This window comes from Morone saxatilis, unplaced genomic scaffold, assembly GCF_004916995.1.
Source record: "Morone saxatilis isolate NCDOM2014 unplaced genomic scaffold, NCSU_SB_2.0 Contig23, whole genome shotgun sequence".
NCBI lineage: Eukaryota > Metazoa > Chordata > Actinopteri > Moronidae > Morone > Morone saxatilis.
Window position 1 is genome coordinate 19,231,818 of NW_023339796.1, and position 21,223 is coordinate 19,253,040.

Genomic DNA, 21,223 nt, shown 5'->3' on the forward strand with positions numbered 1-21,223 from the left:
AAGCAGACTATTTGTATATATTGTAATACCTGTCTGTAGAGGATGCTTAAGGTATGTCTTTCTCAATTACTCATTTATACATTTCGTAACAGCAGGTATCACTTTGGATATCACAAAAATTTGACATTTAAGAACTAAACCAATCAGTATGGTTAAAAATTGAGGCAACATAGGCCAAGATGTCCTGAGACAAGCTCCAAAAACACTGGATCCTACTATACTTCTACTTCTACATATAATGTAGCACAACAGCATCTTTCATTAGCCCCTCCCTGCCTCTTATTTTCCCTCCTTTTAAACTCCACACCTGTTTGTAATGCTTTCAGTTAAGAAATTCTCAAAAGTTTCAAGTACAAGCCAACCCTAAGGACATCATTATACAAACATCAAACGTTATACAACTGTGAGTACAGGCTGAGTGCTACTCCTTGTGACAAGTAAACTGAACTTGTTTTTTTTACGCAGGAAATGCATGAGAAGAGTCTCTGTCTACAACCCCACTAAGTTTGAGTGGAAGGACCTGGCTCCTCTGAAGACAGCCCGCTCCCTGTTTGGTATCACAGTCCACAAAGACCAGATCTACGCTGTGACGGGGGTAACAGACGCAGGCCTCACCAGCTCTGTGGAGGTCTACGATATTGCCACCAACAAGTGAGACAACTGCTTTTTTTATATTACCCACTTTATCTCATCGTTATGAGGCGAAGCATCTGTCCACAGTAGTGAAATGACTCACTGGGCGTGAATGGCAGATCATTAGGTCATAAAATAGCACTCTATGCGTTGCTGTGGGTATCATACAGTGATATAGCAGCTTACTTATCACTTCATTGTGTTTGTGTGTGTGTGTGCGTGGGTTATTGTCCTGTTGTGCTCCAGGTGGTCTGAATTCACAGAGTTCCCTCAGGAGCGCAGCTCTCTCAATCTGGTCTCGATGGGAGACTTCTTATATGCTTTGGGGGGCTTTGCCATGATGCCCAGTGAAACCAGTGAGGAGCCCGTCCCAACAGAGATGACTGACATCTGGAGGTCAGAGCGCCCTTTATTCACTCAATACGCATGATGAGTCATTATAATGTGATCACAATGACTGAAATACAAAAGAAAAAACCCAACCATTTTCTCTGTTTATTTGTATTGTTTATTATTGTTATGTGGGAATAAGATTACCATCCTCCAAATATTGAAACCCTCATAAATGGGACTGAACTGTCATATTAATGAGCTTTTCACTGCTATTGACAGGATGTATGCCATGAAAGTTTGATTTCTATACATATATACATAAAACAAAAGAAATGAACTTCCTATACTATACTACTTTTCCCCCCTATATTGTTATCATTGGAGCAACACCAAAAACTCCCTTTCATGTCATTCTCTGTAAATGAAAGGCATTGAGATGTATTATTACTGTGTTCTATCTTGTGCCACTATAAGAGCACCATACACTAACATATTTATGTTTCCCACAGATATGATGAGTCAGAGAAGTGCTGGAATGGGATTTTGCGGGAGATAAGCTATGCGGAGGGAGCCACTATTCTTCCAGTGCGTCTCAACACTCTGCGTCTCACCAAGTTATAACTGTTGGTGCTATGAGCTTAATGATGTAACATTAGCATTGATGTAAATGAGTGCACTCATTATGGACACTGGCCCAAAATTAGCTTAGGGTACGGGATGTTTCAAGGGTAACAAGTGAATTTGGTCTCGGAAGATGATAAGGGGTTAAGAAAATCAGCAACAAATTGTTTTATCTCATGTTACCAGCAGGGGGAGACACATGCATGTCTAAGTGAAGGTGAACAACATGAGTCAAATGTATTTTATAAAAAGCTAAAATGTTGATTTGTACATCTGTTTTTTGTTATATTATTTCATGAATTTTCTTTATTACCAGTTTGCTTTATTTAAAGCACAAATAAAGATAAGGGTGGATTGAATTGCTTTAACTGACTCTGTCTCACTTTTAGTTGGAACAACAGAAGGCCTGTCCACAGTGCAAATGGTTTTATTCAGTCTGACATTTTGTTCAATAACATCTTTACAGATGATTCCACATACTGTACAGGACACCATATTTACACACACTTTACAACAATTAAGAGACACTTTATTGACATCATGCAAATAGCATGAGTGAGGAACGCACAGTTTTAAATGTAAACATCAATTTCCAGTTGACACCTGAGCACTATAAGTCATCACCACGAAAAACACATTATAAACAAATTCTTTAGCCGTATATACAGTTTCACATTATATACAACAGCTGTGTGTGATATTGAGCGTGAGGTACTTTCAGTTAGTTTCAGTTCAGTTTCAGGTTTACACACACACTAGTACAACAAGAAGGGGAACTAAAATAAACATCAAACTCCAACATGTTTCCCCTTAATGAAATGTGACACTGTCACTGCCTGTTCATATTAACGTCTAAAATGTCTTTTTTTAGCAGGAGGTGGCTTCAAATAAATGTTTGAAAACATTATTAAACACACACACAAAGAGAGAGAGAGAGAGAGAGAGAGAGAGAGAGAGAGTTGACACCATCATGCATGGTGTCATATAGCTTGATAAACTCTATTACATCAAGATAATACAGCTAAGCTGATGTTTAGAAGGTGTTAGCATGCTAACATTTGTTAGTTAGCACTAAATACAAAGTATAGTTGAGGCTGATGGGAATGTCATAGGTTTTGTAGTTATTTAGTCAAATCAAAGACAGACAAATTGGCCTTTTTACTTGATGATGTCTCTAAATGAAAAGTAAAATCATAATTATTACAGTTCATCTGGGTTTGGAACATGAATGTCTGAAACACATTTCACAGCAATTACTTCAAAAGTTGATGAGACATTTCCCTTGAAACCACAAATTTAAACCTTACACTGGTGCTAGCGGTACAGTCAGGGGATTACCAAAGTCATTACAATTCATCTAAAAGGAATAATGAATGTCTGTAAAACATATTGTCCCAATCCATCTTGTAGATGATGACATATTTCATTAGATATAATTGGAAACTTTGACCTGCTGGTGGAGCTAGATAAAAAGTCAGAGGATCATCAAAGTCATTAAGATTCACCCATGAATATTTGTACAAAATGTCATGGCAATCTATCCATACAGTATATCCATATCCAGACTGGACCAAAGTGGTGTGCTGACAATGCACAGAGCCATGCTGCTAGTGGCTAAAAACAGTAGGATGCAATACCATATTCATTTAATATCTAAATATAGAATAGAATAGAATAGAATAGAATAGAATAGAATAGAATAAATAACTAACAATCACTGCAATGACATGACTTGTCCATGCAATCCAGTTAATGGAAGTTAATCACTGTTGCCACATGTTTATTCACAATGTTGTGTATTATGGACTAATAAAGGAATACATCTGGTCCATTAGTTGCAGAAATAGTAAAAATGAACTGAGTGCGCACTCAGACAAAACTAAAAGCCTCTGTAATCCCAGATAAATTTCACAAGCGGGAGCTTTAGTGTCTCCTCTGGAATGTTATCCGGCAGTAATTCAGCAGAGTGTATGCCCCGTATAAAACTGTCATAGACAGGATAGTAGACAGGATAGGAACGTCCAGTATGTTGGTTATGCTATAGATTCCTCCTCAGTGACCACTGTTCATGACAGCCTGACAATGTCATTAATGTTGTTACCATCAGTTCCCTAAGCCACATGAGTCATTATGTTAAGTGCTTGGAGTCCTCTTGTGTAACACACCCTTTTAATAAACATCTTGCTACTTATAAGACACAGCTCATCTCTGGCTCTATCCATCTATCGCTTAACATCTGATGGAAAACGCTGGCCAAGAGCTCCAGTTCCCTTTAATTCACATAGTGGTCACAAAGATCTCTGTCCTCCCAGCAGATTTCTGTAGTGCATTACTTATAAAATACTTTGTTCATTTTATTCTGTGAATTTATTTTCAACAAATTGTCAGTTGTCAGTTCAGGTTTACTCATCATGTGATCTCAACAAAATTTTACACTGTGGAAGGAACTAAACTGTTTGCCTATAATATCAGTGTGACACTGGCTGTTATACACATGAACGTCAATGTGGTTAGTGTGGTCAACCTCCAATACAATGGAAGTTCCTCACTGATCAAAGCTATATTGGAACAGTCCGTGAAAATTTCAATTCCTCTTGTTAAGTTAATGTAACTTATTTACTAAACAGGTGATGTGTTCTGTAGTTGGTTTCAGTTGCCTTTCCACCCTGGCAAGAAAACACTGCAGTGGATAAAGTTACAATGGACAAATATTAGCTCCAGAACTAAAATGTCAAAATGACTTTCAGTAACTAATATCAATTACACTGCAACAGTGCACGCATTCAGCACATAATGATAAAAACAATGAGGTGAGTTCACTTTTAGATGGGTTTCAGATGGCAGAGAGGTGCTCCTGACACTCAGATGCCCGGCGTGTTGTGGGGCTGCATTTGGTCAACATGGTGATCTGGGTGCTGAAGTTGTTGCCGTTGGAGGGCTGCTGGTACTTTGTGTCAGCCCCCAGGAACCTCTGCAGCATCCATCTGCGCCACTTACGCTTAATCTCCGCCTGCACCTGAGGGAGAGGAGAGGAGGTTGACAAACAGGATGAAGAGGGGGCGTTAAGAGGGTGGAGAGGGGAAGAAAAATTTGATTTGGTGACGTAAAAAGGACATCAAACATCTTAAAGAGCTGTTTTTGTTTGAATTTACTTACCTCTCCATTCAGAAAGCAGTATAAAACGGCAACAACGAAACCCTGAAGAAGAGAGAGAAGTGGATAAAATGTACTGCCCAATAAGAGCTGTTGTTGAAAAGACATACTAGTGTTATAGTACAGCTGGGGAAACACTCAAAATGTTTGTGTATGAATAATGATGGTAAGATGATGACCAACTTCAGGCTCAGACAGGAGGTTCATTATTTACATCTCTGGGAATTTTTCCCAGGAGATATCATTCTGAGCTTAAAACAGTTATAAATTCGGAATACTTTCCATCGCTAGGTTTCCATCATTGCACTTGGCTCTCAGCGCTCACATTCAATTTAATACTCAGTAAATCAGTAACCTCCTTATTCAAGCATACAAAATTAAATATGTCAGCTAAACAAACTATTCATTTGCTTAATCGGACAAACTGTCTTCCTGTTACCAAACTTTTTTTTATGTAACTTTACTGAATAAAGCCACTTCTGCTTTCTATCTGGTGATTTGTGGCGCAGATCTTTCCCAACACAACACGGCAAGCATGTCATCATCAAAATTAGATACATTAAACCCCTAATTCATCAATATGTAGCGCTGCTTCGGTCTGACGTTTGAAAAATTGTAATGTTGTAATTTGACACCTGTTATGGACGTTACCTGAAATGACCCCAGAATAAGATCGAACACCATCCTCACTTGTGGGTGGATGTCGTCAGGGATGAAGGCAAAAATAATGTAGTTTATGCCAAAGAGAGGTATCAGCAGCAGAGTGGATTTTGCCAGTCTCCTAAAACAAAAGGTATAAAAATGAGTTCACCCCACGAAAGCTAGAGTCAAGGCTATACTCGTCACTAAGCAAAATCTATTATTGCTCACCACTAACAACATCATGGCCGAAAAATTATTTATTCATTGTCACCTTATGAAAATGCATGCTATGATAGAGATGTTGACATTCGGCACTGAAAACCTTACGAGTACTGATTGGATTCCTTTCTTCCGATGTCAGGGCAATTCATCTTCTGTCGCAAAATCCGGATTATACAGATGAAGAGGAAAAAGTTCACCTGCCGGGAGAGTAAAAAATAAAAATGGTTAATGTGATTGCATTAAGCAGAACAGCAGTTAAAATGTTATGAAGAGGCGTCGTGACTCACAAGAATGGTGACTAAAATAGGTGTTTTGATGATCCACCATGGATTGTCATCAATTATCTCCCAGCATCTATCAGAAGAGAGTTACAAACACACATAAACAAAAGTAAACAAAGATTAAACAAGCCCTTGTTGTTGCAAAGGCAGAGAGGATTAACTACAGGAACAGATGGGGAAACAAGATTAGAAGTTTTGTGACTTAAACTTAAAGAATTACCTGAAAAAAACCTGATCCTAAAATCTACCTTTGGACAATCTAAAGAAAATTTGTTCTTTTAGCTTCCTTGTCTATTTGAACTATTGATCTAATATAATAAAGAAATCTACAGTTTCAACCTAAATGTTATTTTGAGTGTGTAAATGTTATTCTACTCATTTTAAATCAGCTGAACTGATAAATTACTTTAATCAACAGGATTAAAACAGAGACAAATGTTTTACTCACCCAGGATCATGTAAATAAGCCTTTGTAATCACCCATGCTGAGATAAAGATGGTTGGAGCCCCTGCAAACATAAACAGAATTTGTACAATTCAACTCTAAAATAATCTCCATGTCACAGAGAGAAACTATTAATTATGTCCACTGGTGAAACAAACAACACACTGACTCAACACCACCAAATATGACAGTGAGCCTTGAGCGTGTACACACTGTTAATCTTTTGGATGATTTTATTGCTAAAGTAATATTGCCTTTTGGGTATGCTTATCATTTTTAACTGGACTCATATGTGCTCTGTGCCAATATTGGCACATCCTGGGTATCTGCAGGAAAGTCACAGGCTTGTTTCCATTTTCCTGCTCCATTTCAGGCCTTTTTATAGTGTTACTTTACTGGTGTGATGGAAAAAGAACATCCGAAATTTTGGGGAATGGTTGCTAAATATACATTTCAAAGGCACTGGAATTTTGACACCGAAATAAATGTTCGGAAGGATGAAAATGTAGGGAGAAATGTTTTTAAGATGAAAGCTCTTGAGGGCTTGAGTTAGTACTTCTGGGTGAATATACTGCGTGTATATTTTTATATCTTCCAACGAAGCGTCCTCGTTGCCAAATGTATCTATCCATTAGCAATATCAAAATTTATTTCAAGTTTAAATTCATTTTATTCACATGTTATGTCTGCCATAGAAGCCTGAATTCATTAAATGAGCTATTCTAAGAGCATCACAAGCAAGACTCTTGGACTCAATTATAACAACAACAGCAGAGTGGCAGCTGCTTGCTGCTGCTAATCTAAGACTGCCAGCAAGACTCATTCATATGCAGGGGGAAGGTACAGTATTTTACCATGCATGTATAAAACCTCACTTATAAATTAATTTAAATACGATCACGTAGGTTGTGGCTGTTTGTAAAGACAAAACAGACCTTCAAGTAGCCTGGTGAATGTGACTTGATGAGCATTTGATGATTTCTGGCTGCCACTTCAGAAAAATGGATGGATCAAATGTTGTATATGAGCTTGTGTGAGCTATCTGTATTCATCAACATATGGTAAAGAGGCTGGCACGTACCCCAACCAATCAGGATGTACCACCAGAAGTACTTCCTCTCAGAGAAGAAGGAAACAGCTAACAGAGTGTGGAGATAGAGGCCCTCCACCAGCAGCCAGAAGTAACTCGCCATGATCCCATACTGGAAGAAGACCATCGCTGCCTTGCAGCCAACCTACAGGAGAGCCTGGATGTTAGTGGCTTATTGCATCGCCAGAATGTAGATGAACACATTCGTCACTCCAAATGATGAAGACAAGTTTTGTTGCCAGTGGATGAGGCTACACAGAGAATGTTTTTAGCAAATTACTCTAAAATTAATATTGATGACTCACTTATCTGAAAACGATCTGTTAGACTTGACAAGTCACTTTTCAAAAGCAGCAGTGAGGAGTCAGTCATTATTACTTTAATATGAGCATGATGTAATCAGACAAAATCCTACAGGGGTCATCTTATGGTTGTGCTGATTACACTAATTAAGACTGCTAGAGTAATTAAACCTGCAATCAAAGTGCATTCGAGATTCGTGTTCATTTTTCTATCTAAAGCTCCTCACAGTACCATGGGAAGATACGGTATTCGGTTGCTCAGTAGGTGTAATATTAGTAAGAGAAATATTTGTAAGAAGGGAGGCAACAGTCACTGAATAGCTTAAAGCAAGGCAGCAAGGATGTAACTTTTCTGAACAATGCCCATTGTGACAATGATGGGTAAGCGTAAACAACTGAATGGAGTATAACAGTAACACAAGAAGAGTCAGCAAAGTAACTCATACAGTAAAACAATATCTAGTTTAATCTGGTATCACAGCTGCCATAAGCCACTGCCCATACCAGACCAACTAAGGGTGTAGAGGTAAAACCTCTGAGTGCTTTGCTTGGTGCTTGTTATAAGTTTTCATTTGTAAAGAGGACAATTGTGTTATTCCTACTTTCAAAAGTTTCATTTTGTGTCACTTTTAAGGTCCAGTGTGTAGGATTTAGTGGCATCTAGCAGTGTAGTTGCAGTCCTATCTACTGTTCGGTTTGTCCGTTTTGGGCTACTGTAGAAACATGGTGGTTCAACGTGGCAACCTGCGGCATCTGTAGATCTGTAGATCCTAAATATTACACACTGGACCTTTAAAGTGGCACTCCTAACAAGACATTGTTTTAGCTAAATAACATTGATTTAGTCAGTTGATTAAGTTAAGTGTGTGTACAGTAGGTGGTGATATGCACTTTGCAATGCAATCTCTCATAGAGCTTTCTTTTATTGTTCTTCTAGAAAAAGTAATACATTCTCCCAGGGGTTACTCTTCATATTCTAAGATTAATAAGTATTTACAAGAGCACTTGCTATTAGGAGCTAAAACCTTTGTAACAAAGTGAACAATGACTAACTTGTTAGCACAAAAAAATACAATTCCCATGGAAATGTACCAGCATGCTATGTATACTTGTAACTTGGTTTTTCAATATCCATGATATTAACCAACGCTTTAAACGATTTTGAATGAGGTTTCACTTGGCTCTTAAGCATTTTCAAAGGTGGAGAGGTGCTCTTCATGAGGAGTAAACTGATCTCGATGTATCAAATCAGTTCCCCTTTAATAGGTTGCTTTCTACATTTTTTATGTTGAGTTTATAAATAGTTGAGAGTATTAGCAGCTGTGTTTGGACCAGGACTATGTGTGTACCCTGAGGAGGAAATATCTAAGCTCAGCCATTAACACTCAACCAGGTGGTTTGTGGATCTAATCTTCTGGTAATAAAGCAGTGGATTCAGCTGGAGCAAGACCTGAGAAACTAACATTGGTGACTTGATCAATCAAATGAGAATAAAATAGCCCTAGTATGACCAATCAGTAGCTTATCTAACTCCTTATCTTAACTTAGCACTTATACTGTTTTTATATTGTCACTATAGTCATACTGTCGCGACAAGGTGATTAAAACTAGATATGAAAACTGTGTCATTGACAAAGCTCTTGGTAATTCAGGCTTAATGTTCAGCAAACAGGAACTCTCACAACATCCTGCTGGACAGATGAATGAAGGAACGTCGTCTCAGGAGTGGAAGGGACTTGGCAAACACTGCTACACCCAGAGGCACTTGAGCGCTCGCATGTTAAGTAAACTCCGAGACAAAGCATTAAAGTCAGTAAAGTCGGAGTGAGTTATTGAATAGATGCTGTTCGCCTCAGCCAAGGAAAAAAAAAAAGCTGGCTGCCATTCGTATATCAGACGGACGAGTTAACTTGATGTATGAGGGAAGAACATCAATAAAATGTGGAGTTTTTCTAATAAAATGGACTTGTTGGCGAGCGAGGTAGGAGCCTTTAGGAGTACAGAGTGTGCAGAGTACTCACAGTTGACTGGCAATTGTCTGTCTCCCCGACGTCATACAGAACCACGTCCTTGATGAAAACAGCCACGGCTTTCAGTATAAAAGACATAAACAGATGCATGTGGATGTAGTTCCTTGTGCAGTGCAGCTTCCTGTAAAAGAAGACAAATATACTGTTGGTGATTTCAATCAAGAAGGAAAAGCAACATGAATTCCCTTTGATTAAACATTTCAATTGAACTATTTACATGGCCTATCCCAAAAAATCATCTGATAAAGTGTGTGTTTATGGCACAAAAGCACAAAAAAATGGTCAAGAAAACACAGAAAGAATGTGAATTTTAGCTGAGGAGAGTAGTCATTATATGCACTTACTGTACATTGCCTTGCAAAGTGCTCCTACTGTGCTATTATCTAAATGTCAAGCTACATATAAACCATGCAATTGTCAAGAAAAGCCACCTGTATGTTTCATGCTTAATTTGCACTGTAATTTTCCAGTGAAACATATATTTATCAGGCAGAAACAAATGTAAAAAGCCCTGACTTGACATTTAGCAAAGAGGTAAATAAGAACAAATCAGGGTTTTTTTTAAAAATATGAATGATCTTTTCTGGGTCTTCTCGAACAAATGCCTTCCTGGTGAGCTTATGATTGGGGGTGAATTGTGTAAACCCATCAGGCGAGTCATCCCAGCAGGATGGGTGCGATGACACACAGCATCAACCAGCTGCCTGAACACGGCGTCTGCAGCCGAACATAAACAGCAAACGCTGTTCACATCCTGTGTCTCTGCTCCAGAGTCCAAACCATTGGCATTTCATAAGCCAGAGGAGTAAACAAATCTCTTGTTGTTTAGCCCGTAACATGCAAACACTCCACATGCAAACACACCCAAATGAACAGACTGCGTTGTTTATTAGAAGCCACACACACCAGCCACTTATTATTCAAATGATGAGTGCTAGGTCATGCCAACGTGCACTCACACAGTTTTTCTCTGCAATCCCAGAACGTGAAAGTCAAAAAGGAACATGCTGTGAACAGCAGCCTGTAAATGGCCTGATTTTATGACTGCTTGCAGTTGACCGCTTTGTTTGAGAAATGTTGCAAGAGGAGATAATGTCAGATTTGGACGTCTTGTCCCACAGAATCTGGCAGAGACACATTACTGTGTGAAAAACACAGTAAAACCTCTATAAAATGCAGGAAGTATGGTGTGAACTGAGAGATCAACGGGTTTTATCACTCTAAATGATGGAAAAAGGTGTCTGATTGTCTTTACGCGGGGACATTAAGTAGCATTTTGTTGGATCTCCTTACCGAAAGAGACACAGTATGATGATGGCGATCGTCAGAGAAATGAGCGACACACTGTGACCAATGGTGTAACCCACTTTGATGGCGTCGAAGAATTCTCCCTGCAAAAATGTTCACACACTCAGTGAAAACAGTTCATCCAGCAGCAGTAGCAACATAGGGCTGGAGGAGTTTGGTAACCATGGTTGCCATACTGACCGTGTTATCATCTATGGTGCTGTTGGGGTTGTAGCCACAGTCCATTATGTAGGAGTCTATACTGATTGGGGTCCAGCCATCCTCAGTGCAGGTCTTTGACAAGTTACCTAATGAACAGAGGGACAGAGGGAATATTCAACATTACTCTTCCAGGAATACAACTAATTAGCTGCGACAGATTAAATGTGTTTCATTTACAACTATTGTAGTAATAATATTAATATAAAATTGTGTGTATATGTGTGTTTGGGGGTGGAGGGAGGGTCGCCATGAAAACTTCTCCTATATTTACTCACACTTAATTATGTCAGACTGAGATGTATAGGTCTCTCTGGAATACTCCCAAATGCTAAAAGGAAATGGAAGGAATGAGTGAAGGGGATCAGTCGTCCCACCGGCTCAGAGATGCTGGGACAGTTCCCATGTGTATTTGCCTCCATCTGTTTCCTAATTACTCTCAGGCTGCACACACACCAGGAGGCCAACAGTCGAGCAGAGAGATATTTTTACTCTGGTCTGCCCATGGGGGCAGAAGTGAAAGGTCCAAGTGCATAAGACTGACCATAAAGAGAGGAGAGGGCACTTTCATCTGAGAGGAGATTGGAGGAGCAGAGTAAAGTACAGTAGACTAGAGTTCATTAGAAAAGAGTAGAGCTGTGTATAGCTGTGTAAAGTACAGTAAACTAGAGTTCATTAGACTAGAGCTAGAATAGAGCATTGTAGAGCTCTACAGAGCTCAACTACAGTACAGTAGAGCTACTCTAGTCTACTCTACTCAAAAGACTGTAGAATAGAGGTCAGTAAAGTAGAGCTTTTCCGAGTATAGTTCAGCAGGTGTTCTGTAGAGTATAGCAGGCTTGAGCACAGATTACAGATTAAATCAATGGATACAGAAACAAATAAAAAGGGGAATGGATTTGTACATTCATGTCTTGTCTTACATGACAAGTAGCTTTATGTATAATGCAAGAGAGGGACTCTTTCATTTTACACATATATTATACATGTAGCTACTTCTTAGTAAATGACCGCTGCACAATAAGTACATTACAAAAACGAAAATGTTGAATGTTGTTCTGAATACTGAATGTTAAGTATTATTCAGTTGTATTTATTTCACTGAGAGCTATTTTAGTAAATGTCACTTCTAACTTCATCCAACTGAAATGTACTTGGTGGAATATGGTGGAAGCACGCTGGTTAAATATAATATAAAGCTATGAAAAGATTGAAAGATAAAGGTATGAAATGGACAAGAGTGCCCATCAAAATCCTTTGAAAATGCATTTCGCCATTAGACCATATCATTTCCTTTAGATGTGCTAGATGTGCAGATGTTGGGCAAAATGTTGAGCTACAATAAAACAGAATATGTTTCCTAAATAACAGGAAGGAAATGCATCACTGCTCAGATTGGACACTAATAATTAATTAGATTGAAAACCCCTCCTGCATTCATGAGACATATATAATCCTGGAACCAGCAACGAGAAGCACTGACTGACATCTCTGTGATTTAGCTCTTATTGTGTAATATTTATTTGTCGCATTTCCCCATCTCGTTCCCTGTCAATGAAGAATGAAAGCTGCGTGTGCTGGCGACAAATTAATCCATGCACTGAATACCGCTGTAGAAATCTAAATGTAGGACATTCCTCACATTTCCCAACCATATCGCTCCACAGCCACTATCAAGTCAAGACAGAGTTGGGAAATGACCAACAATCCAAAGTCTTAGAATGTATTTGGCATTAAAATATGGCCAGCTCACAAATACCTGAGTGGCGTATTGCAGAGAAGACGGAGGCTTAGCTTCCTCAAACAACATGACAAGACACAAAGGCGATGATAAGCCCCTGCTGTTTCAGTCCATGCCACCACTGGATTTGGCTTGTTTGAGGGATTGCCAGAAGAATGCTTTCATCATCCCCCAAAACATGACTGCAAGGATTTTCAGTGTCATGCACGACAACAAGAAGAGCTCAAACGAGTTAATCATCCCATCATTGTTTTTAATTTCTAGGCTTTTTTTTTTTTACTCAGTCAGTGTTGTGAGTCAAATGCTTTATCCTATTTCTATCTTTGAGGAAGATTCATATTAGCACGCAATGATTATCTTCAGCTCAACGGAATATTATGGCTTGTAGGTGTAACCATTGACAGCCAGGCACTCTATCACTTGCAGAGAGGGTGAGTCGCCTGTGTTATTGAAAGAGATGAATGACTGTGTGTTTGTGTTAGACCTACTAGGTAAAGAGTTCATGAGAATGGCAAACTCTGTCTCAACTAAATTTATGACTTGGCCCTGAATCTCTGTGGCGCCACGTTTCGTAATGCTTGTTTTTTTGTGTGTGAGGCTTTTAAAATGAATGGCTCGGGATGTGTCAATAACATGAGGCTTTCGCAACTTACTGACAGTGAATGCATTAGAAATGAAACTAAATGGACTTTTCTGACATTATAATTTCACAAAAAGGGAAACTTCTTAAAAAATATACATCATTCATCAAGGATTCTCTGATGTCTACGGTTTGTGAGACCTTTTCAGAATAAAATGAATAAATTGAAAAATGTACAGCGGTCAAGCTACACAAACAAGGCTGTTTTTCTTTGTTCCTGTAATGCTCACGTTTGAAGATAAAAAGGTTCTCACCCGACTGCAACAGTAATTTACAAGCCACAGAATCCCAGACCATTTATCATCCCTTAATTAAGTCCTCCTTACATGACCTGAGATCAGAGTAGGGTTAACCAGCAGAGACCTGCACTGATTTGCTGATTTACTGCATAATTGATATCATACACATCAGGGCAGCATAGCTCACTTATAATCCCTTCTCTCTCTTTCTTTGCCTCTTCCTGGTCCCTGACCAGTGGGGGCCTGTTAATCCTGTGAACCTTTGTCAGTGAAATATACATCTTCTGCCTTCAGCCCCACAAATCTGGTGATTCTTCATCTGCACCCTCTCTTTTCCCTGGAGTGCTCTCTTCTGTCAGGTCACACTATCTCCCATCTGGGTCACATCGTAGCTTCCCAGAAAACCCTAATATTTCGCAATGAGCCTTCACATGCTAATGATAAATCATTGGTTGGAGTCGCTCTCATGTCCTGAATATGATGGGGAAAATACTGGTAAGATTACAGGGGCTGGAACCCCATCACCATATCTACAGAGGCACTCAGGTTTGTAAAAAGCGCTGCAGTCACTTACAGCTTAAAAAGTAGGAACAGCACAGGTGATGGAACATCTGGGTTGAGTTTGTGAAGCTGTTTGTGTGCAGTGAAAATGTCACCGACCTATCAGGTGTCATACACACAACCAAAGCCAGGTATAAGCTATACAGATACGACCTATAAGAGTTTTCATTAGCCTGACCCATTAATGCAATAAGAGATCGGTGTGCATCTTTACATACCAAAGATTTTTTGATTTTTTTAGCCTCTTGAAAGCAAAGCAACAAGCTTAAAACACAACATTTGACATATTGGCAGATTATAAAGTTGTTAAAGTGAACCTGTTATTGTGTTATATTATGCATCCAGCTAACAAAGCAACACTAGCCTTTGTCTAGAGTAGTGTATTTTGCTACCTGACGAATAGAAGCCCAAAATTAACTCTCCTTTTGGCTCTGTTTCAGTATCCATTAACTGTTTGACAAAAAATATCTGGCTCTTTATCTGCTAAATGCTTCTCTGTGCTAAACGCATGCGCTAAATATCTGTTTTTTCCATTTGGTGCTGGACAGGTAGCATACACTTTGATGCTGAAGCTGCAAGCTGCATCCTGAAACAAGGTTCATAACATAAGAGTATGTGGGCGGGAAAACCAAAACAATATGCTAAAAGGGCTAAAAAGCTCTGTAGAGATTTATTCTCTGTTGGTTTGGCACTATAACTGACACATAGTATACTTAACTGTCTGATCCATTATAAATAAATTAAATTATTGAGAAATATTCTTTGACAGCATATCAAAGAACTATACCAGTGTTTTAACAAGCTAATTTCAAGCTGATTCAACTTCAATAAAGGCACATTTCTCAAGGCTCCAAGTTTAAATTGAGGCTTCTCTGCTAGCTGAATACAAATAAACAACTTCATCTACTCGGTGTGGTAATTAATGACAAATGAACATACTAATAAACTAATAAATTCTCATGAGAGTGGCTTTCTTTCCTTACCACAATTAGTATTACTTCCCTGTGAGGCTTCTTATGGATCAAAGGAGCACAAATAAACAGAATGCGTCTTTGATGGGTGGATGGTGCCGGGTTTATTTATCTTTCTGTGACTCAGTTGTGCCATGTGTTTTGAGTTTTACTGTACTTTACTTTGTGGGGCTATATGAGATGTGGTGTCAGGAGAGATAGAAACAACAGGTGATCATGTGCTAGAATGGCATCATGAATATGAGCTTCTAGGATGCTCAGTGTACTTCATAATTCCTATTTCTGGTTTCAAAAATGGAGCATGATGATACTGACAAAGACTTCAACAGCAGGGAATGTTTGGAACATCAGCAACAAAAGGAAGGTTAAGAAAGGATGAAGATGAGTGGCATTCTTTTAAAAAATAACTCCTTCATGAACACCCTTTACAAAAAATTTCAATTTAATTTTAAAAAGTAAATTGTAGACTCAAAGATATGGATCTACAGGATTGACATAGTGAGGTATATATCCTTGGTGTAATATTTATATATATTGTTTAGAAAGAGTGATTTTGTTTTTGAAAAATATTCTAATTTACTTACAGATACAGTTAAAGGTGGGTAGTCATAATTTCATAAAAATATTTACATGGTTGTATGTTTCTTTAGGTTTGGAAGGTGATCAGGGAGATGAGTATAATTATATATTAATTTGTACCAGTTTTCTTTCCTTTAGGCTTTTTTTGCCTTTATTTGACCAGGACAGCTGAAGCGAAGACAGGAATGGTGGAGCGAGAGAGAGAGAGAGAGAGAGAGAGAGAGAGAGGGGATGACATACAGCCAAGGGCTGCAGGCTGGAATGTAAGTGTAGACCTACAGACCCACTGGTTTGTGGAATAGCGTTCTGAAGCCTCGACTTTCACACACACTCTCATACTACACATAAACAGTACACTAAAATATGTTTCTGAAAAGATCTTAAGTGAGGCAGAATCTTGTTTCATATTTGATCAGCACTGCCTAGTTTGACAGTTTGATCTGAGTTTCGGATGGACTCACTGAGAGTGACTTGTCAATAGTAATGTAGCCATGCCTAAAAGCATACTCTGCTTTATCATCAGCAATTAAGACCATAAAGTCGTGTGAGCTAATAAATCAAGAAGTAGGGTAATTTTCTCATAAGACTCCATACTATCTGACTTTTTCTGTAGCCAGTGGAGCTGCCCCCTGCTGGTCATTACACAAAATGCACGTTTAAGGCCCTTGTGCGTTGGCTTCACCTTCACGTCAAACTCACTCTCTAAAATGTGAGCTACCATGGAGCCCCATTTCTACCAGTTTTGATTAGGACAGACACAGGTTCATTAAAAGATAGGATTACAACATGTTCTGCAATAATTTAGTTTTTGGTCACTTCAGGCAGCGCAACAAAACACAACACTGACATATTATTAACATATAAAGTTGAACTTTCTAGCAAACAGTTGTTTATTTACACATCTGCTAGCAATATTAGGTTTACATTATTCACTGCGAGAAATATCTGACTCTTCAGCAGCTACATGCTCCGCTGTGCCAACCCCGTCTGTCTGAGCAGGTAGCTTACAGGACATTTTTCAAGCTTTTTTTGCTGAGATCCTCCAAAACGTATAGAAAAAAAGTCTTTGAAGGACTCCTGCTCACTGTCTTGCTTACTGCTTACATTTCTGTCTATATGACCTTCATTGGGTATAAACACATAAAGGACCCGCCTCAGTCATTTAGAGCTGCTGAAAACAGCTGCTTGTGGCTGGAAACAACCTGATGAGAGCAGTGAGACTGAACCAGAACAGTTGTGAAACTCACAGTGGTGGACTGGCTGTTTGAGGGGCAGTGGCAAAAAAAAATAAAAAGGCCACCAGCTGCTTGCAGTGGGGCACCAGCACACAGGAAGTCATGATGCATTTAAAGTGCAACAGTTCCAAACCCTGGTTAAGATTAAAATGATTTTCTTATGTGACTTAGATTTTAAGAATAATATATGGCACTGCATCACATTTTCTCCACTGAAAATGCACTCTAGAGGGCATTTAATCATGTTTTATCTATTCTTTTTTTCAAACATAGAGGCATCAGAGGGTCACACAGACATATGCAAAACCTACTTTATAAACCTGATTCTTACGTGTATGGACGTCCCTGGAGAAGTAGAAGAGATATTTAGGGCAGGGGATGGTGACCACCTCTCCAACATTGGCACTGGGCCAGCAGGTGATCTTGTCCCATGTCCCACTGCAACCTGAGGGAGGGACAAAGAGAAAGGCCAAAAAAGGCGTGTTCGAACATGGAAACACCACATGTATCAAGATAACAAAATAAAACAGCTTTTTTTTTATATGTCTAACTAAAACTGTTGTGAGGAGACTCCATTTCAGGGACAAACAGCAACCTGCTTCAGGTGAAGGTGGAGCCCCAGAGTTCCCATGGCAGCCAGAATGTGGTGGCTCAAGTCAGCTGTTGTTAAAGCCCCGGGTCCATAACAGCGGATGACCTGAGTTAACACGCCCCCACTATGACTAATAAAACAGCTCCCCGTCCTTTGTTACACACTGTTTTTAAATTCAACAGACCACTGAGACTTGTTCGGTCTCAGGACGCAGAATCAGGTCACAGCACTTTTAGATGCACACCTGCTCACTTTACCAGGTGATATTCACACCATCTCCTTGAGCATTTGGCAGCATTTACATTTGATGAAATCTATAGGAAGCAAAGTTGTATCTAAAATAAAAAGATAATGAGTGTTTAATGACTTTCTCATTGTGTGAAAGTAAACAGAGTCTCGTGATACCTGCAGCTCGGATCAATGAGGTTTTGGCTGCACACAGAGATAATAGAGGCTCAATGAAACAAAATTATCTCTCTGTAGAACATAATTATGTACTGCGTGCTGTGAGTATGCAACACCCTACTTAGCGACACGTAATTCCAGCTTCATCAACAATAAACTCAAGCAACAAATCAGCTAAGTGAGTTTTATTATTGCTCACTCGCTGTTGCATTCTTCTTAATGGTGTTTAATGAAAATACAGAACCTGATCAATTAGAAAGTTTTCTTTGAAATTAAACCAAGGCACATGTGACAAGGGGCTGGCATTAGGGGGAAAACAGGGTTCAACCACGCAGGGTGTAATGTAAATCCAGACGGGAGGTTTGAACAGCTTTTGTTGTCTTTAGAGCTTGTTGTGTCACTTCGATCAGAGCCTGCTTGTGGATTAAGCAAATCAGGAGAAAACAAAATAAGTGCAGCCAGGACAATGAAAGAAAGTCAAACACACACACACACACACACACAAAACTACATACCTGTTGTTTTGTTCTCAATCAGAGCCTCACACATGTCCTTCTCCTTGTCTATTTCCTTCATCATGTCACACATCTGATTCTGCACTGAAAACACCTGCGAAGAAAACAATTTTACACACGTTTTCCACATATCTCTTCAGGCCACGGTGACAGTCAGAGATCATTTGTCTATTAGTGAAGACTGCAAGGCTGTGTGTGCTCTCTCAACATTGCTTCACATCTCAAGGCAAACACAGATATTCACTCCTGTTCCTGAGATGAGCTGACCTGGGCTCCCATTAATCTCTCTTCCCAACACATGTGACAGACACAAAATCAATCTTTAGGCTGTGATTCAGCCATTATATTCCTTAGATTTGCATGTGAGGATGTGGAGTGAATCTTCAGCCACGAATTGGTTCAACGTGAAGCTGAATCCATGAGTGCTATACCACCAGGATATACAGACCCTCTGCAGGACCGGGAGATTTATTGCTGTTACTTAGGTGGATGAGTGTCCTCTCTCTGGGCATTAATCAGACTGGTAGTACGTGGCTATTGTTAGCCACAAAATGAGCCCATATGACTCCAGCCTCTCCCCCCACACAAGGTGACCCCCCCATTTAGGTTATGATTTATCTCACTCCTCAGGCTACGCAGCACGTCCTGTGTTACTTCACCCACGATGCACCTCTGGACTATGAATGGAGAAGATGTTGTCAGTGATGGATTGGCGCTGCCTTAAGCAATGCAAGTTGGAGTATCAGGAGAAAACTTTCCCCACACTCCATCATTACAATCATGACTGTGATCATAAGAATTACTTTTAGCTTCTCCGCCAGCAATAACAACACTGCCTGACTTTTTCTTTGCTTCATTTTCAACGCAGAGGCACTGAAAGCGTCTGTGAGTGTGTACAAATGCAGATGTAAAAGCCAGCATGCTATTCTAAGGCTTTGACCTCCTCCAAACTGAATTCCAGCATGAATCATACATGCTTCTCTGCAGGAGACAGTTGTGGATAAGAACGCTGGAGACCAGAGAGCACAGAGACAGACAAAAGAGGCCATCGCCATGGGGATACCAAAATGCACATTGGGACTTTTCTTGGTGATTCAATTTAACTGTAGCCATGAGAAGAGATCAGATAGAACATAAAGACACATGAATGTCACTGTAAAACAATCACAGTCTGACCAGATGTTTGGTGTTGGTGCCAAATGTCATTTCAAAAGCTGCAGGTGTTGCCTGCATGTGCCTGAGGAAGAGAGGGTGTTGATGGGGAGCAGAGGCTGAACTGGAGTGAGGACACTGGTGTTGTGACCATGGGAGAGGAAGTCATTCTCGACTTTTAAAAACTTCTTTAAAAAAACAAAAAGCTCAAGTTTAAATATTATTTCTCCTTAAATGTCTTTAATAACAATATAAAAACATGACGATGACAACCTTACTCAATGTATATATAACTCTCCACAGTTTCCGTGCACACATGTTGACCAGTGACCTCAGTGGGGCACACTGGTGCGCTCTGCATCCAAAACTGGTTCATCCACTTGAGAGATCTACGTGCTCACCCTTACATTGCCAAATTAGACGAGCAACTGGCGCATACTTGAAAACGAGCCCAGGTTCGAGTGATGAGAAAAGTCAAAAGTGTTTAAATAGCCTATACTCACGGGTTCCAGCAACATGCAGCAGAGAAGGATGAATATGCTCTTTGAAACTTCCACCAACATATCCTTGAGAGGAGTTAATTCGTTAAAAGAAAAAAAATATATATATTGTAGCAAAAAAAAGTAAAATAAGTGTAAATGTAGTAATAATCCGGCGCAGGTTAGTGTGTGTCCCCTTGCAGACAGTGTGCGTTCTTGCGCTGTGAGTGGAGTGAATTACTCCGCTCCTGATATCCTCCTCCCCCTCCTCCTCCTCCTCCTCCCACTCGGGCTTTACCTTGAACAACAAACAAGTAACCAATGGAAGATCATCAGTGCACGTCAGTGAATGAGGGCGTCAACACGTAGACATAAAGAAAGAAAGAAACTGCTGTGTCTGTAATTAAATAAAGACACGACTGGTCCTTTCTTTCATCTTCAATGTTATCATGTCACAAAACTCTATTATAATACGAGACATTTATTTTGTAACTATGGCTACAACTTTAACTACAACTTCTCTTGGTGCTTCAGGTACTTGTACTTTACCTCAGTATTCTTAGCATACTTTACAGGGGCGGGTCTAGAGATAGGGTAGCCAGAGGGTGGCATGGACTTAAAGGGTGGCAGAAATATATGCTGATTTAATTGCAAACAATCACATATATCAATATTTTAAGATATTTGAACTCAAAAACATTACATTATTGTGGCACATTATTAAACCTTTATATAGAAATATCTAAAAGTGGCATTACATTTTTTTTTTTTATTTCCAAATCTTCAGACATTTTTTCATTGACCGTAAGCCAACCATTAGTCTAAAATGTGGTCATAACTGTTTAAATGTGGTAAT

The 21,223-nt window shown here is 39.4% G+C and overlaps 2 protein-coding genes across 2 annotated transcripts in view; one reads left to right on the forward strand and one right to left on the reverse strand.

Moving 5' to 3' along the window:
* LOC118334818 (kelch-like protein 40a) overlaps positions 1-1,955 on the forward strand; it is a 5,711-nt gene extending 3,756 nt beyond the window's left edge. Inside the window, exons 4-6 of the mRNA XM_035670890.1 lie at positions 466-651; positions 880-1,029; positions 1,476-1,955. Coding sequence (XP_035526783.1) covers positions 466-651; positions 880-1,029; positions 1,476-1,587 — 448 coding nt within the window. The 3' untranslated portion in view covers positions 1,588-1,955. The remainder of the gene's footprint in view (positions 1-465; positions 652-879; positions 1,030-1,475) is intronic.
* Positions 1,956-1,964: 9 nt separating this feature from the next.
* LOC118334622 (vasoactive intestinal polypeptide receptor-like) lies at positions 1,965-20,580 on the reverse strand. The gene is made up of 13 exons (XM_035670609.1): positions 20,392-20,580; positions 18,737-18,830; positions 17,556-17,669; positions 11,241-11,347; positions 11,046-11,143; positions 9,744-9,873; positions 7,412-7,565; positions 6,334-6,394; positions 5,892-5,958; positions 5,710-5,801; positions 5,392-5,521; positions 4,744-4,785; positions 1,965-4,603 (listed from the first exon to the last, which is right to left on the reverse strand). The coding sequence occupies exons 1-13, from the start codon at positions 20,449-20,451 to the stop codon at positions 4,421-4,423; spliced, it is 1,332 nt and encodes a 443-aa protein (XP_035526502.1). The 5' UTR covers positions 20,452-20,580; the 3' UTR covers positions 1,965-4,420.
* Between the last annotated feature and the right edge of the window lie 643 nt (positions 20,581-21,223).

Coding starts and splice junctions, on each gene's coding strand:
- LOC118334622 (XM_035670609.1), bottom strand. CDS start 20,451: ATGTTGGTGGAAGTTTCAAAGAGCATATTCATCCTTCTCTGCTGCATG. Junction 11,144..11,240: donor GCACCATAGATGATAACACG/GTCAGTATGGCA, acceptor ACATTTTTGCAG/GGAGAATTCTTCGACGCCAT. Junction 4,786..5,391: donor TTATTCTGGGGTCATTTCAG/GTAACGTCCATA, acceptor TCTCTTCTTCAG/GGTTTCGTTGTTGCCGTTTT.